At 40.7% G+C, this 18157-nt stretch overlaps 1 protein-coding gene across 8 annotated transcripts; it reads left to right on the top strand.

Moving 5' to 3' along the window:
• The first annotated feature begins 830 nt into the window (after window positions 1-830).
• pou2f1b (POU class 2 homeobox 1b) lies at window positions 831-17952 on the top strand. 8 transcript variants are annotated; one of them, XM_032529181.1, is made up of 15 exons: window positions 879-920; window positions 7123-7188; window positions 7907-7998; window positions 8715-8795; window positions 10516-10695; window positions 10958-11078; window positions 11211-11302; window positions 11512-11685; window positions 11914-12055; window positions 12176-12330; window positions 12487-12675; window positions 12878-12992; window positions 13107-13416; window positions 13528-13619; window positions 14634-17952. In XM_032529181.1, exons 5-15 carry the CDS (start codon window positions 10543-10545, stop codon window positions 14903-14905), a joined length of 1815 nt encoding a protein of 604 aa, XP_032385072.1. In that variant the 5' UTR covers window positions 879-920; window positions 7123-7188; window positions 7907-7998; window positions 8715-8795; window positions 10516-10542; the 3' UTR covers window positions 14906-17952. The 8 variants fall into 8 exon arrangements, with proteins under 8 accessions (XP_032385066.1, XP_032385068.1, XP_032385067.1 ...); XM_032529175.1 differs by lacking the exon at window positions 8715-8795 and having other exon boundaries at window positions 831-920; window positions 10961-11078; XM_032529177.1 differs by lacking the exon at window positions 8715-8795 and having other exon boundaries at window positions 831-920; window positions 12185-12330.
• Window positions 17953-18157: the final 205 nt, after the last annotated feature.

The following is an 18157-nucleotide window of genomic DNA, read 5'->3' as shown; positions in this document are numbered from 1 at the left end:
AATGCGTCCCCACTTCACATCCTTTTACTGTATATTAGATAAGTGAAATTTCTTCTCTCTGGTCAAGGTGAGGTCACCAACACATCTAACTATCAGTCTCATTTGGGTTTTCTTTTTTAAGGAGGGATTTTAAAAAAGAGAATTGGTTTCTGGCCTTCTGAGTGGGTGCAAGTGTGCCGCAAGCACATTTTTTTCCTTTGTATTAATTGAAGTTCAAACAAAAAAACATAAAAAAGGAAAAGAAAACGTCATCAGGCTACAGTAATTATGCTTCATGCTTTGTGTGTGTTTTTAAAAACTTTCTGGAGATGAAAACTCTAAAGTCTAATAAAAATGTCTGTCCAGAAACGAGCAATTATACCCATAACCCCATTATTCCTGACTCAATGCCTAGGTCTGAATAGAGAAACACATTTTAAGATTCTGTTTTTACCTTTAGGAGCAGTTTAAATTGACTAGTCTCTGAGTAGTGAGTCACTTAAATACAGGCCTCTGCATCAGAGGTCGTTGTTGACAATGATATAGTCAAGTAGCCTATTTTAAAGGAGTATTTTGTTGTTGACAAAGACAACAGTGTAGCCTACCTGTGCGCTGGCTGTAGCTAGATCTTTCGGATCCGCCCATGCCCTTTTCTAAATTCAGTGTAAAAAAAGTTAGATGATTATTTAAGTATGTAAATAAGATACAGTGAAAAACACCCCGCACACAGTCACTATATGTGCGCATCTGTGTCCGTGCACGTGTGTGTGTGTGTGTGTGTGTGTGTGTGTGTGTGTGTGTGTGTGTGTGTGTGTGTGTGTGTGTGTGTGTGTGTGTGTGTGTGTGTCTCTCTCACTGGTAGGCTCAGGGCTGGGATTTGGGTTAAATATTCAAAATGGCGGACGGAGGAGCAGCGAGTCAAGATGAGAGTTCAGGACCAGGTAATGATTACAGCATTTTACATATTCATACTCATATTCAAACTGTGTTACCAACAATTTATGATAAGCAGAATACAGATGAAACGCAGATTGACTAAGAGATGAAGATGATATCCAGCGCTGTTGTAGTTTACACACAGCGAGCCAACTGTAATTTGACAGAGGAGGAAACGAGCTCTTGCAATGCGACGGCAAATTACATGGAAACATGCCTCCCCCCTTTGTGTGATTAGACGGCTGTACGCCGCTACATATTCATACCTCTGTCGACAAATACAATTTAGCATATTTTATTAGTAATCGCCGACGTTACTCTGGTTCATATGTGACATGTTTAGATATTTCTTGAACGCAATCTGATTGAAAGGAGGCTGCTAACAGCTAGCGTTAGCTCGCCTGCTGACGCTTGGCTTTGTGTTGATGCACACACTGGAGCTTTTGAAAGAGGTTTGCATATTCATTTTCGGCGAGCCGGTCAGTGGTTGCGCCTGCTTGTTTTCAAGTGCTGTTTGGAGGGAATACATCAAAATGGAGCAAGACTGCCCTTTTTTGTTAAATAGACACGATGTCGGCTTGGTGTGCTTCAGCTCGACCTGGTTTATAGCAGCAGAGCGTTTTTCCCCTCAGCCTTTTGTGCTCGGCGCAGTGGAGCCACAGCAGCCTGTTGTGTTATTCATGCGGGCCTGCCTGAACCACAGTGCGAGTTCAGCATATCACGTCCACCGACGATGAGCTGGAGCTCATCCCGCGCGGCACAATGACCGCATGTCAACACTTGATGTTAGATACGGACTGAGGTGTTTTTGTAAAACCTGGCCTCGTCTAATAACATTTAAAACGGTTGTTGTCCTCCGAATGGCTGCCTCCTCTAACTCGGTCCAGTCGTCCAGAAGCTAACTTCACGTTAGCGTTCATTTATTTAAACTAAAATGCGAACAGGATTGCCGCGGTTAGCTGTTATAAATGATGGCAATAGTGGTGTGCTTCCCCCCTCACCGGTGGTGTAGTTCTAGTTTTACAGCTTGATTGAAGTTTGGCGGAGCACTTTTTTTTTTTTTTTTACGTGAAGTGGGAGTAGTCTGGCATCGGGTTGGTGCTGGTGTCCAACTGGTAATCCATCTCATTAGAATATTTATTTATTTATTTGTACAACTTTTTATTGCGCTTGACTGAGCCCTTTTGAAAACTTAGATAGTCTCTTGTATTTCCTTGGTTGTTGCAGGAGTTTTTACCGAGTGTGTTGTGCTGAACACAGAGGTTGTACCTGTGTATCCCCCCAAGGCGCAGGGAGGGGTAGTGAGGCCCACTTCCGGAAAGCCACAATAATAACAGGCAGGACATTCTTACTATTCATTCTGCCGGTTTCATGGCCGGGCAAGACACAGCTTGATGGCAGTTTTTTTTTTTTTTTTTTTAACTCTGTAGTTCAGTTTAGTGTTTTTAAAAGAGCATGTCTGTTGTAGTAACTCTACAGAGGATGGGGGTTTTGTTCTCTGACATACGATAATCTTTTCCTTTTTAGAACTTAACAGTTCAAGTTGCTTTTACACAAAAGATAGTGAAAAGATGTTTTAGATGGTGAGATGTCTGTGACTGTTTCGGACCATGTTGTATATTGTTGTGTTCTATTATGCAGTTGTTACACATATCTTTGCAAGTCAAAACAGGATGTTTAGTGGAACTGCAGGTTATGGTGTTTGTTTGCTTAGTTTGTTTTAATAATAAAATTCAGCATTATGTCTTGGGGCCTACTGGTCCTTTAGATTGTATTCCTTGCCACAGAAACACACTTAATTCACACTCTCCCTGCATTGTTCTGAGAAAACATTACAGGGCAATTTGTTTATATGCGATACATATTATGCTATACTAAATGATACCCTGTATTTGAAGCCAAGACTTAGTATATTATGAAATGATGTCCACTGTCCAGAGATAGGCTCACTTACTTAAAAATATATAAAATGTACTTATTAAACTGGGTTACTTAAAAGAAAACTTAAACAAAATTATTCTGTCATCCACACTCTTAGTCTGCTACTTTCATAATACTTCTCATTTAATCATTTTTTCAGTTCCACCCTCATTTCAGCCTTGTAGTTCCATCGTGAATATTCATTGATGTAAACACAGTTGTTATGAATAATGCATAATTCGTAGTAATACATGCAGAACATGCCATCTCAAACTACTGAGAAGGCCTCCATGAATGCTCCAGTTAGACAAGCGTTTTCACCGTGGAGAAGGAAAATCAGAACTCGGTGGTGTGCTCAAATCAGATAACTACTTGTCTCTGGTGATATGTCTTGCGAAATGCCCTATTATGAATATGGTGAAGCAGACGTTGGGCCGAAGATTGACATTTATCTGTAAAAAATACGGTTTCTTTAAGACAAATGACAACATATGAATCTGTTAAATCAGCTAATTGTTTGCAAGAGGTAAAAATATGAAAAACATATATGTATTTTTTAACACCTATAGGTACAGGAGATAGTCTACAAAATGGAGGGGTTTTGGGAAAAGTAGACAGAGGTAAATGCATTTTACAAGCAACAATTGGCCTGTTGTCCCTGATGACTCAGAATTTCAAGAAAGCGTTTAATGTTACAAACAATTTCAAACAAGCTACAGCTTTAAATATTCAGTCTAAAAAAATCTTTTTCTGCAGTTGCAATAATGTGCCTTCTTTAAATAGATGAGGCAAAAGTGGGAGAGTTTTGCAGTTAACAGCATCTGGTACAATCTGAAAAAGGTGCTGTTACAAGAAAGTGAAACACACACCACATGAATAACCAGCTCGTAATCAGCGTCCTAAGGTGGTGAATTTAAATGTGAATTAAGGCTTCAAACTGGAGTAGTGACTCGTGGCTAACCACTTGGAAGAAGCTGAATATTTGTACTCGCCATTCCCTACAAACTTCACTTTAATTTAGTTAAATTGAATTTTCCACCTAACCTATAGACAGTTGGCTTATGACCATCCAAGAGACAACACAGTAGCTTACAGTGGTGCTAGCTTCATTACCCCTCATCAAATTACACTGCACTGTTTTTTTTATCCGTGGCCTCAGTCCAGTGTTGCTTTTTGTTGTTGTCAGATTGTGTTGGTTTTTTTACTAGTAATAAAAGCTATTTCAAATACATTGGATAGTCATGCTGATTCTGCTGTAAGCAGCAGGCTTTAGGTTGTTTAGTTATTAACTTCCTCAAATTGAAAGATTATCTGTTGTGACCATACGTCCTGAACATCCCAAAACCGGCTTAGTGCTCAAAGGGGTTTAGATTTGGAAAAGTGGTCTTGATGTATTCTGTGTTCAAGATGAAGAATATAGATAGTAGGGCAGAATGGGAATGTGCTAATTAAGTTTTGCTCTGTCTCAAGTCGAATCTCTCTGCTCACATTAACAGCTCTGCAGTATTCAGCCAGCCTTCCCATATTACAGTGCTAATGAGATACCTATTTCAAATTCTCTTTGCAGGCTATTTGTGCAATGCATTGTTCCACAGCAAGGTTTTGCACACCGTTCAACCAAGTAACTGTGCATGTGTTGAAGTGCACTGCTGATAACTGCTTTTGCATTTACGTCCCCTTTGTTTTGTTTGCATGTTATGAATGATGTAGGTCAGAAAGACGATCCCTTTCAAGGGATTCTTTACACTGTAAAGAATCTGAAAAGGGCTCTGTCTTTCTGTAATAGAGTAATTTGGCATCTTAAATGGGACCGTCTTGGTTAACAATAGAGTAAGCTGGAGTTTAACCAAACTGCTTTGTTTGAAGGGTTCAACAGTGGAGAGTGGTATGGAGTATAATGTACAACATGTAAACATTTTCTAGTTAAATAACTTAAAATGTGGGGATTAGTTTGCTTTACTTTGACAAATATCACAATGAACTTAGTAAATATCTCTGGGTTGTGGGCCTTTGGTCGACAAAACAAGGCATTTGCACGCGTCACCTTGTGTTTTAGTGGGTATAATCAATAAACTACCAGCTCCGATAAGTCTATTGCACAGTTATAACATTGTTACATCACTAATGTGGGTCAGAGTTTGTGAATCTCAGGGCGCATGCAAGCAGAAAGACCACAGATCGAATAATATAGCTCCTGTCAGACCAAGTGGTAGTGGTGCCGACAACAGCACTAAAAAAGGAAACCGAGAATTTTTTTTATATGTAAATATATAACTTTATGTTACTGTTTGTCAGACAAAATATTCTCTTATTTAACAGTAATAGAAAACAACCTGTTTTTAATTGGTTCAAACTAACACACCTGGAACATGATGAGTGGTGTTGATCAAGGAGCAGCCTAATTTGAATTTATTTGACAGGGCATTTCAGGGGAAATGAAAGAAATATTGGAAACCACTGGTTTAATGTCTCTGGTTGTTTGTCATAAAAGTACACCGCTGTTTACCAACAGCTTCCAACATTACTTAATGACTTAAGATTTGCAACCTCATGTTCTCATACTGCTGATAAAGGCCTGTTTGTTTTCCAGTACGTTCTATGTTAACGCGATGTGTAAATGCTCTTGGTCAGGCAGCGGTATAGGTGAAGAAGTTGATTAAAGCTTTATGCAGGAGCAGTTCAAGTTAAGCCCCTGTAGACCACAATACAGCCATGCATTCCTGTCTAGTCATTGTGATTCACTGGACACCTGTGCATCACCATAGCGGTGCTGTTTCCCCGCTGTTTTAACTCTTGGATGACTTAGAGCACGCTGGAAAGGAATTTAAAAGTGCTCCAAAATGAAATACTAATGGAATGTAAAGCTAATCTAAATATGCAAATTCCCAAACACTTGATAAACACAGACAGCAACAGACCGCCACCCACTCTCTGTAGTCGCTCGCTGAGGAATGCTTTAGCCACAGGGGGTCTAGCAGTAATGACAGGCTTGTGGTGGATTAATGTGGAGTTATTTATGTCCGATTGAGCGAGTCCCACTCATACCACAGACCCCCCTTTTTAGTAGTTAGACCCAATCTCCATGACTCTTGGAGAACGAGTAGTCTTAGACATTCTATTAATGCGGGCCGCCTTGCTAACATGTCAAGACCACTGCCGACAGGCCTCACACTGCATTCTGGGATAACTTCAGACCTTTACCTGCTTTTAGCTAATTAGTTTTTAGCTGTGGACTTGCGCAATAATTGGTCTTGTGCTGCTACACCCCCTCCCTGTGCTGCGCCAAGTGCTAGTTTGAGCACTTTCTTTCCCCTTTCTATGTCGTCCTTATTCCCCTGTTTTTTATCGTCCTCAAAAAGCCATCCAATTAATATGCTAATGAGCTGATAAATATTATAGGGGTTAAATTATGCAGAAAGCTTTCAGAGCTGCTGTGAAATGCGTCGCTCGCAGGACTTCAAAACCTTACATTGCTAACGAGGGAGGGGCAGATTTGCATACGGCTTAATCAGCTGAATACTGATTATGGTTCATTATAGAGTGGGGGGGGGGGGGGGGGGGGGGGGGGGGGGGGGGCTAGAGTTGGAGGAGGCTGCCAGCTGCACTTGTCGTTTGTTTCATTCCAGCAAGAGAGGGAGAGGTTGTAACTTTTCAGAAGTACAGACGATCTGGCACACGAGCAAGAGAGGGAGAAGGAGGGAGAGCAAGGCAAGTAGGCATGAAAAGGGAGAGGGGCAGAGCTATAAGAAAAGAAAGAGTGCACAGACAGACAGAGAGAGAGGGAAGGAGAGCTGTTTTCCTAAACCCTGTTGGCTTTCCCAGTGTGCGTATCCCAGTGTTGTTCAGTGAACTGTGCAGTGGACAGTGCCACTGTGCCTGTGTGTAGCTCTGGTTGTATGGAACTCTGCTCCCTGCTGACCATTGGAGAGTGAAGAGAGGCAGGAGTGGGAGGAGGAACAGAGTGCCGGATGACCTGTCTGTGGGTTTGCCCGGCAAAGGCAATTTTCCACGATAGGTTTTGCAACCATGCTGGAAAACACAGGTGGAGCAAGAGCGGGTGAGTTTTTGATGAGGTCGTGATGAAGCTCAGTTGGTTTTTGTTGTTGCTTGGTGTCCTTGTGCGAGATGGAAGATTACTATTACTGCAGAATAGGAATATCGTGCACTTATGGGATATACTCGGGTGACAAAAGTGAGCACGCTCCTCAAATCATTGAGACAGGGTTGTCATGTTTTTACTGGCAGTGGGTTTGAGTTTGTCTCATTCTCTGTCTCTGGCTCTTCCAGATGCTAAAGTGAATAATCAGTCAGAAACTACTAAATGTGCAATGGAAAGTGGTGACGGGAACACCGGTGAGTGACCTCCAGCTCTTTTTTGTTTGTTGCCTTTTTCACCATGTGCAGAGTTTTATCTCATTCAACAGGTTTCAAATTCACACCATTGAAATTAAAATCTTTGCAGCACAAATCAAGAAAAGCTCACTACTGGTCCCTTTTTATTTTTGACTCATTAAAAAAAAATGGCAGCTTTCCAAAATCCTTGTTAGCGGTCCACTTTGTCAAATGAAGTGTTTACCTCAGAGCAGTTTCCCTCACTTGTGCCTATTGAATATCACACTAATTTGCTCTGTCTCAATGATTCTGTGATATGAATTAACTTAGAGTGAACATGGTAGATTCAATGGTCATCTTTATATTACTATCGTGAAAAGCTGAATCAAGTAGATAAACAATAATGCTCGCAATTTTGGCCCATGGTGTTCATTTTTAATTCAGCGATTTACCAACCTGCATTCAAACAAATGTATGCAGATGTGTAACATCTTTGGGTCACCATCACAGTTGCGTATGCTGTCCCTTTTCAAAAATATGTTTTTTCTTTGCACCTGACAGCAGTATGTTCTCCTTAAATATGCTTCTACAGGTTCACAGTGGGCTTCTAGTATGGTGTGACTCATTGTTGTGTTAAACCAATAACAGCGGAGATTATGTTGCCAGTTAAATCACAATAAAAAAACACCTTCTCTGTTCCTCTGACAACATGTTTCATTAACTGTAATTCTGTCCTCAGGAATCCAAATCAATGGGTTTGACTTTCAGAGGCAGACGGTGCCAACCACAAGTGCAATCACTAATGCACACGCACAAGCCCTCCTTCAACAGGTAACACATGATGCACACCATCGCACACTTTACCTTTTGTTGTCCTATTTTTATGTAAAGAGCAGGTGTCCCACAGATAATGTTTTTGTGTTGTGAAACATTTTAATTATAGTATTGCAATGAAATAAAGTCGAAAGTTTGAACAGAGGTATGCTCATCTGCTTTCACATGTGCACAGGCAGAAGGAGTTAATTTAAATGAGCCAGTCTTTCCTTGTGTCGCCTGGCAACACGGCAGATTAATCAACCCTGTATGCTAATTAGCTGCTCTGCGGTTGCTCGGAAACAGATGGCGGAGAATATGCAAATCTATGCAGAATTTACATGCACTGCATAACAGTTATTTTAATTAGCATCTCAACTCTCCCCTCCCTTCCCATTCACTTTCCTTGTCTCTGAAGGCTGCAGCACATTTAAATAGCCAATTTCTCACTTCCTTTTTAATTCAAATCCCTCTTGCTGCTCAAAATTCTGCTCAGGTAGCACAGAGATTTAAACGTTTCATTGTGTTTTTAGTCTTGTGTTTATTTTATTTAGACTTCTTTTTGGTCTGAACTAAACATAATTTCACATTGCTTTCAATTAAAACATTCTGAGTATTGTTATTTTTACAACTATGACAAGAAATTAAGAGACTTATTTGACCTTATGCTGTTTAACAAGGGTCGTTCACTGTAGGAAGATTTCCTCTAAGCTCACTCTTTTTTTCACTCCTAGTCAAGTCGGAAGATCGAGTGCTTTTTGATCTTCCAGAGGTTTGCCTCAACCCGCTAATGTTGCCGGGGACAGATTGCAGGATTAGTCGCTGTTTTCCTCACTTCTTTTTGGTTTTAAAACCCAGTCGTACATGCATTGGGCTCACACCTCAACTGTCAAACCGTGGATGAAGATAGGGTTGATTTTTTTTTTTTTTTTTTTTTTTTTTTCACCCCCCCAAAAACCCCCTTTTAAAAAAATCCTTAACCACCCCTTTTTTTTTGTTCCTTTTTGAAAAGAGCGGGTTTCCCCCCAAAGTTGTTTTTGTGTTGTGAAAATTTTAAATTTTTTGGGAAAAAATAAATTTTAAAAATCAAATTGTTAAATTACCAGAAGAAATTTTAAAGACATTTTCCTTTGTCCGGCCCCTTTTTATTATTTTTGGGGTTGTTGGGGTTTTTGGGGTTTTTTTTTTTTTTTTTTTTTTTTTTTTTTTTTTTTTTTTTTTTTTGTTTTTTTTTTTGGGTTTAAAAGTTTTTTTTTTTTTTTTTTTTTTGTTTTTTTTTTTTTTTTTTTTTTTTTTTTTTTTTTTTTTTTTTTTTCTTTTTTTTGTTTTTTTTTTTTTTTTTTTTTTTTTTTTTTTTTTTTTTTTGGGGTTAAAACAAATTTTTTTTTTTTTTTTTTTTTTGTTTTTTTTTTTTTTTTTTTTACCCCCAAGGGAAGTCAATTCTTGACTGTTTCAAAGGGGAAAGTTTGCCCCCAAACCCGCCAATTTTGGGCCACAAGTTGCGGGGGAATTTGGGGGTTCCTTTTATTAAAACCTAGGGCCCGGGTCGGGCCCAACCTCAACTTCAACCGTGGGAAAGATGGGGTTTTCAACGATCGTTTGCCCGTTCTGTGGTTCGGTTTTCCCCTTTTCATCTCGTGGCTTTTTGGTATTTTAAAAAATTTCCATTACCGAAAAGGATAGGGGGGGTTGGACAACCTTGTGTTTCGCCTCATTTTTCAGGGAAAACTGAAACTTCCAAATCCACCTGTTCTCTTTAGGCATACCTTGAGAAAACCGCGGGTTGAAGGGCTGCATTTTGCTTCGGCGGTTCATGTGCATGTGGATTTGACTTTGAAAAAATACATCAAATTCCATTACACTTGGCCCTTGCTCAGCTCATGGCTTTCTCATTTGCTTTTCTGGGGCCCCTACTGTGTTGCCACGATAACAACGGATTGAAAACCACTTTGATACATTTTGTGAAGAGTTAAGTTCAATAGAGACGTGGATAAACAGTCAGTATTTAGCATGATGGTGACCCCACTTCTCTATTGTCTGTAAGGGTGTGTTCATACAAATTGCAATAATAACGCAAAAAAGGAAATTGGAATAAACAGAGCTGCGGCCTAGTTCACACAGTAAAGCAGCCATTTAAACAACTGTTGGCACGGCATTAAACAGTGTAGTCCAGTTGTTGTTGAGAAAACTGGAGCAAGGCAGGGATTAATTAAGAGTTTAATTTATTGCACTTGATGAAAATGTATTCCTGGCCAACATGTGTGCAAAATGTGTCACAAATCTGTTATGCAACACACGTTTTTGTAGTATCCCCTTGCGGTATTGTCGGAGTTATCTTTACGTCAAATATTAAACCAAAACTCAAGTATCGTGACAACACTAACTCATCTGATCTCTATGATACAACATAAAACTGATTTGCCAAACGCTTACTTTCTCTATCTTCCCTCTCTCTCTCTGTGTCTGTCTCTGACTTCTTATCACTACTGCGTCCCTCTGTCTGTCTTCCCATGTCTCTTTCTCTTGGTTCTTCAGTTGACCCTGACCCCAGCGCAGCAGCAGATGTTGATCCAGCAGGCCCAAGCTCAACTCCTGGCTGCAGCCGTGCAGCATTCAGCTAACCAGCAGAACAGCACCACTGGGGCCAGCATCTCTGCCTCCGCAGCCACACCCATTACCCAGCTGCCCCTGTCACAGCCCATCCAGATCGCTTCTGTAAGACACAATCACCCATGTTTCTGTTTCTGCAAAGCCTTAAAGAATAATATATCCAAACTGCCTGTATGTAAACTCTTAGCCCTGAAAGGTTTTATACTGAAGCTGATTTAGATACTTAAATTCTGTTTTAGTGGAATGATTTCCACAGTTAGTTTCCAAAGCAATACAGGACTTACAGTATGTAAAATGTAATTTTAACTTGATTTAAGAAACCCATGAGAAGATTGATATGATATGATTTTTTTTATTTTTCTTGCAGCAGCTACAGCAGCAGAATTTAAGTCTGCCTCAGTTTGTTCTGGTGCAGCCTGGCCACTCAATCGCCACACAACTGCAGCCCGCTCAGTTCTTCATCTCCCAGACACCGCATGGCCAGCAGGGTGTGTAATACACTTGCATTGTTAGATTTGCATGCAGAATTAAGAACAGCGATATATTACAGGTATTTGATTGTTGATTAAGTATTCTTTTTTTTTTTTTTTATCTCAACTCCTATGTCTTTCACTCTGTAGGCATATTGCAAGCCCAGAGTCTTCTAACTCAACTACCTCAAAGCCAAGCTAACCTCCTGCCGACTCAACCATGCATCACCCTTGCTACTCAGGTTGGTAACGATGCAAGCAAACTCTCAAAAACGTCTTTTACTTATACTGGCAGTTCTGAACGTTTCCCGCTGTAATCCAGATGTTTGAATAAAACAATATCACACATTTGTTTGGTGCAATTTAATTTCCACTTTTGTATTCTTCTACATATCCCATTTTTCAACCAAATAACCTTAGATAACGATCATGTTTTATATTTTCTCTGCAGCCTGCCACTCCAACCCGCACAACAGCAGCCACACCTATTCAGTCCCTGCCCCACAGTCAGACACCACCCAAACGATTGGATACCCCCACTATGGAGGAGCCTAGCGATCTGGAGGAACTGGAACAATTTGCCAAGACCTTCAAACAGAGGCGTATTAAACTGGGCTTCACGCAGGTGTGTGTAAGACTGAATAGATTGATCCTCAAAGGTTCAGTGATTGTTAGATTTGCAATTCTATGCATTATATATTTTTTTGCAAATTTTGTAACTCTTCCCATCCAATTCATGGTCCATATACCAATAATTAACTCATATTATTGGTGTATCTTTGCTGTGGGAAAAAGTGATCGTGACGCAGGGATTTCCATTTTTCATGTTTCTCTGTCTCCCTCCATTCTCCAGGGCGATGTTGGCCTGGCCATGGGGAAGCTGTATGGAAACGACTTCAGCCAAACTACCATCTCTCGCTTTGAGGCCTTGAATCTGAGCTTTAAGAACATGTGCAAACTCAAGCCATTGCTGGAGAAGTGGCTCAATGATGCAGGTGTGTCCCTGACCTCTGAAACCTGAATGAGCGACACAAAAGCACATGCATGAGGCGTAGGTTGTGTGTCTTTACAGCGCCTTGTCTTTACCTCTCTTCCCTTGCTTTGTGTCGGTGCTGTTTGTGCAGAGAACCTGACATCTGACCAGGCCCTGTCCAGCCCCAGTGCTCTGTGCTCCCCAGGCATGGGCATAGAGGGGATCAATCGCAGACGGAAAAAGAGGACCAGTATTGAGACCAACATCCGAGTGGCCTTAGAAAAAAGCTTTCTGGAGGTTATAACTCATATTCCTGAAGTTAACAATATTGATCAAATTTAATTTTTGCCCACCATTAAGTGTTTAAATAGTAAAATATGTAAATTATCATGTTAAAGACGATCGTCTCCTTAGTGCTCACAGGGAATCTCTGGCTTTTTTGCCCTCTTCAAGCAGAACCAAAAACCTACCTCTGAAGAGATCACCATGATCGCTGACCAGCTCAACATGGAGAAGGAGGTGATCCGGGTCTGGTTCTGCAATCGCCGACAGAAAGAGAAGAGGATCAACCCCCCCAGCAGCTGCAACAGTGGAGGAGGTGGCACCCCCATCAAAACCATCTTTACCCCTAGTAGCCCTTTGGTAAGGATGGACACACTCACACTTAAGTGATTCTTCAAGGACTGTTTTTTAAGGTTTTCAGTCTCTGTTCTGTTCCTGGATTTGTTATTTGTTCTCTGGAATTTGCTACAATGCCAAAAGATTCATTTTGTTTGTGGCTGTAGCTAAAGGACAATCTTAAGACAGTAGCTTATTCAATCCTCCGTCTTATTCTTTCTCTCAGGTGGCCAGCACAGCAAGCCTTGTGAGCAGTTCAACTATTAACACACCCACCACTCTGACTGTAAACCCAGTGATGCCTCTCACCAGCACCAGCGTCTCCAGTTTGTCTTTCACAGGTGTGTATGGGTGTGCGTGATGTGTGTGTATGCCTTAATGAACATGTGTGTCTAATCACACATAATGATTTAATTTGAGGTTAACTTGTGTTTTCTCCCCACGCTTCCTCAAAGGCACGACAGTTGGAGCCACAAACACTGCATCCGTCATATCCACTGCACCTATGATGACTACAGCCAGCTCTCCATCTTTGAGCCCGTCGCCAACGACTATTCACTCTTCAACAGAAAGCAAGGCGCAAACAATCGTCACCCAGGCACCGACATCCATCGCCACCACTTTAGGGACGGGTCAGCTGATGGTGACGGCATCAGGGCTGTCTGCGGCGCTGCAGGGGGCCCAGTTACCCAGCGGCTTTGCTGCTATGGCTGCTGCTGCTGCTGGGCTCAACCCAGGACTGATGTCCTCCCAGTTTGCCCCAGGGTTAGTATTGGTTATGTTTAAACGAGGCCTCTGGTTATTACTTCTGTGGAGTTTACTCAGGTGTTCAGGTGTATTCTCTATTGATCTAAATGATCTTGTCTGTGTGTCCAGGGGGGCCCTGCTCAGTCTGACTTCTGGTGGCCTTGGTAGTCCTGCCTTCATGAGCAACAATACCTTGGCTACTATCCAAGGTGTGTATCAATGTAAGTATATTCAATTCTCCATTTCAAATATTTCTATTTTTTTCATATGAACTTGAAGCCCAAACTAACATTGTTTACCTTGCAGAGCATATCGTGATGGTCACTTATTACATTTAAAGAATACAGATAGACCTCTTTGCAACTCCCAGGTAGTGTTCTCACACAGATTGTATGTACTGCTGAATGCAGAAGTTCACGGGTACTTTACCACATAAATATATTACAGTGTGAATCCGGCCCTTTTTTTAAATCATATAATTTACTACAGGTTTGCAGCCCTGGTTTGAAATTCTTTTGGTATAGAGGAGCAAACCTGAGTCATTAGGAAATTATTATTTGTATTATTATTATAGATAAATTAATGAATCAATAAATAAAATGGCCAAATAAATTTAAAACATCATTATGGGTTTATTATGATAACACATTGTTCGTACAACTGGTCTAGCATCTGGAAGCGGGCCGGCTGCTAGTTAGCTAACGCTAACTTTCATGCTACATAAATAAGCCGGACAGAGTTGTCTCTCATCAGGCGATAGTAACCCTGCTGTCCCCGGCCGTCCTGTTGGCTCGGAGCTCCACAGACTAAGTCCACAGGTATAAATTAGTTTGGCAAGAAGTGTTGCAAAAATCGAGGGCGCAGACTCGCCGCTGTGTGATGCGAGAGAGCACACTGCAGCGACAGATTCGAGAGGTTGTAATCACTGAGTTGTGGTTGTACTGGAAAAGTGACTGAAGTGGGGAAAAAAATACGAGTACAGATTTTTTCCACAAGCTCTCAAATCATATTCTACAAGTGCTCACATTGCATCTACACGCTCTCACATATTGCACCATATTTACCTTCATAATAATCCTGCTGAGAGATAATAAATAGTATAAAGTATTTGTGTTTTTTAATTTAATTGTTTTACATTTTTCCTCATAAGAAAGGTTTGGTCTTCCACACACCGTCAACTATCTCATCCCCTCGCTCTCCGTCTAAACACATCAACTGTTCCATCTTCTCCACAGCTCTGGCATCGGGCGGAACGATCCCCATCACTTCTCTGGATGGCGGCAACCTGCTGTTCGCCAACACTTCTGCTGGTAACACGCCCAACCTGGTGACCACGCCGCTCTTCCTGAACCCCCAGAACCTGTCGCTGCTCACCAGTAACCCCGTCAGCCTGGTGTCGGCCGGGGCGGGGGGGCTGCAGGTGACTGCTGATGCCCATCATCAAGCAACCACGGCTGCTGTGCCTGTGCAAGCCTCGACCATTACCACTGCCTCCAAGGCTCAGTGAAGCCAGTCAGGCTGCATCCTGAATTAACGCCCTATTTCTTATGTCGTGCACTACTCCTTTCACACAACGTGGGGAATAGGGAGGTCGTTTGATATAGGCTCTGAGCTTCACTAACCACCCCACATTCTTTCTATTGTATCTATTATTATTTAATCCTTTTGCTGCCACCAAAAAGAAAACAACCTCAAATGAGGTTGAGGTTGACTTTTTTATTTTGTAGTGTTTCCTGTTTTTTTCCTTTTTATGATTCTTGGATGTTTATTTCCCCACAAACAGTAGCCCGATGGACACTGCTGTTGGCCTGCCGCTCCTCATGAACCTTGAAAAGTGTCCAAGAAGAAAAATATCCTTGGTACCATCAATATATTCACATTTTGTGTGTGTGTATATATATATGTATATATACATATATCCTCCTATTTCCAGGTCAGAATTTTCTGAAAAACTGTTAAACTACTTCTAACCAAAAACTTTAAGATTTTACTCTTAACATTTAAACTAAACTGATTTACTACTAATTTCACAATATTCAATATCACTAATGGGGATTTGTGTGTCACCCCATCTTTAATTATGTTTTTTTTTTTTGGACAGGCCTTGACGTAATCATATCAGTTAAATTGTAGAAACTTTTTTTTCTTTATCTTTGCTGTCCATTTTTGTTGTTGACATTTTCAGAACTTTGTAAGTCTAATATTAAGTTAAGATTCAACTATCAACTTTTAATCGTGGTTATAAGGCTTTAAAAACAAGTAATAAGTAGTCGATATAAAGGTTATCATTGCTTTAAGGGTCAGAGGGACAAGATGTGTCTCTCTGAGTCTCTTTTTGGAAACACTGAGTTTTACATTTTGCTGCAGTGGCAGACGAGCCCCCAAGCTTTTGTAAAATTACGTTCTCGGTGCAGATTATAGACACTTATAGAAAATGACTGAAACATTGCATTGAGAGCTTTATAAAGAGACATGCAGTCCCGTGTCTTATAAAGAGTGATATGTTTTGGATGGTGGTCCATTGGGAAAGTGTACATTATGCTTGGGTACTGAGTTGGAAACTAGAAGTCTGCATGTGTTGTCTACAGCTCAGGCAGATGCTGAGACAGATGCTGAGTAACTGCATGATCCACAAGGCTCTGTGGCTGACTGGTCTCTTTGGGGAGTACTAGTCAGGGGGCACGGTCATCGTACCAAATGTATGGCAGCATTGGCTAGATGGGGTTATTGCGTTGTGTTTTTGTTTTATTTCTTTTAATAGTAGTACCGTCGTATCTACTTGTGCACAGTATCTGTACCAAAAAACTGGATTGATGAGCTGCAGTCTGCCTGTTGTGGGAGAAATGAAATTCTGTCTTTTTTGTGTCTGCAGTCATTCGACAGGCTTACGTACTTTACGATATACCAAAAATATTTGTTAAAATAATTGCTGTGTGTAGCCGGTGTAGCTTAGTCTAGTCAATATATTTATGAGTACAGAATCTCTTGTCATTGTCAACAGAATATAGAAATGCAATATTTTGATGATCATTTTCCAAAGATGACCTTTTTTTTTAATTTGACAAAATGTCTCATCACTCAACTTTTGAATTGGCAGCATAACTGTCAAAAAAAGATGGATAGGTGGGTTGGGGCATGAGAAAGAAAGTTTCCTTTTACTCTTTTTAAATTGTTTTTTTTATTGCCGGGGCCTTTTCCCTAACACCTGATCCATGTGATCTTTCAGCCATTTGATGGCTTTTGTTTATCGGTTTTGGCCATTTTGGTAGCAGTTTTGGACTTTTCTGAAGCAACATGGAAAGGTTCTGTTTTTGGTTTTGTACTAATAATCAGCCATAAAACAGCTTGAACCAAAGTGGTTTTCCTCAGTAGTTGCTGTGCCTGTTCGAGCACTCAAGTTGCCGTTCCGACGATCTTTACTCTCCACAGTGCTGACAAATTACGTTCCTCTTCTCCCACCTCGGTCAATACCGGATGCTCCTGATTTGGTGCTGCTGGATAAGGATCAGAGGAACCTAGCTTTAACAACTTGCTGCTGAAACTCTTGATGGTGTTGAGCTGTTGAGAGGCCTGCATGCTTTCCTATAGCTTTATGACTACACTCTGTGAAAGTCAGGTTTTGTGGTTTTGACCCTCCCGTCTGAAGGGCTCACCTATGTAAATGCATAGATCGGATCATCAGATAACATACACCTCCTATCAGCGCCGCCATTTTGAACCATCATGCTATGAAACAGTATGTTGCTTCCTAAATCTGTCTGTGGATCAGTTTGAAAACCTGCCAAATTATCTTACTCAACACAGTGTTGGACTAAGTACTGTTATGTGCTACACAGTCAACTATACCCCACGTAAAAAGTAGAATTGTTCTGCTGCTTAAAATAACAAATTAAAATACCACAGTGACAATTAGATCACTGAGGCTGTAAGCAGTCAAATCTGTCCACGTTATCCTCTTGTGTACTTCTTTTCTGTTGAATTATTTTGACTGAATATACCTCAGCAGCACTTAAACATAAGGTTCACCTTTAGGCGTTTCTGTGTACAGAACAGTGTAGAATGTATAAGAACTGTCTGGCTCGCCATTCAAATTTTATACTGATGAACCATACATAAAAGGACAACCTACTACTGCTATTTTCTAGTACTACTATTTATGGGGTATTTCCAGGTTTAAATATTATTTTGAGATCCTTCTTGCCAAAGTAAAAACCTTTTCTCTTTGCAGCTAGGCAGGTGTCTGGCTGCTCACGTCTGCTGGTTTCCCCGTCTTGAAGGTCACAACGGGCCTATCGGACTCAGTCCTGTTCCAGTGCTATTTGTAGTTTTTAAAGAGTTGAACGTGTGCTAGCAAGATGAACCACTTGCCATTGGCACCATAGGATGTTACTGAAATATTTATCTGAGGAAAGACTTAAGAATTAGAGAAACAATCTTTTCTTAATTCTATACATATAAATATATATATATATAAACACGTGTAAGATATTCATATTTTATATTTGAACCAGTATGTTATCAAGACTGAATGTAGTGTTTATCATGCTTACTCGGAAAAAAAAATCTCCCCTAAATCTTTTTTATTGCAAAAAAGCAAATTTTCTTTGAGAACTGACAAGACCAAAAAATAAGAGAAGTCTGAGACCACGCCTCGGTGGTGCGTACGTCGCTGACACCTGCGCGTCTGTTGTGTATCTGCGAGATCTTTTCAACGGGAAGTTTTTGTTTAGGCGCTCCTGACTCTGAAGCATCTGATCTT

Source organism: Etheostoma spectabile, chromosome 11 (assembly GCF_008692095.1).
Source record: "Etheostoma spectabile isolate EspeVRDwgs_2016 chromosome 11, UIUC_Espe_1.0, whole genome shotgun sequence".
Taxonomy (NCBI): Eukaryota; Metazoa; Chordata; class Actinopteri; order Perciformes; family Percidae; genus Etheostoma; species Etheostoma spectabile.
The sequence above is the reverse complement of the archived record's forward strand: the minus strand, read 5'-3'. Positions and strand labels throughout refer to the sequence as shown.

What these genes read in the sequence shown, in the direction of transcription:
- pou2f1b (XM_032529174.1), top strand. Translation starts at nt 875, where the DNA reads ATGGCGGACGGAGGAGCAGCGAGTCAAGATGAGAGTTCAGGACCAG. An exon ending in AAGTGGTGACGGGAACACCG is followed by an intron (nt 7,189 to 7,906) that starts GTGAGTGACCTC and finishes TTCTGTCCTCAG; the next exon opens with GAATCCAAATCAATGGGTTT. An exon ending in TATCCAAGGTGTGTATCAAT is followed by an intron (nt 13,620 to 14,633) that starts GTAAGTATATTC and finishes TCTTCTCCACAG; the next exon opens with CTCTGGCATCGGGCGGAACG.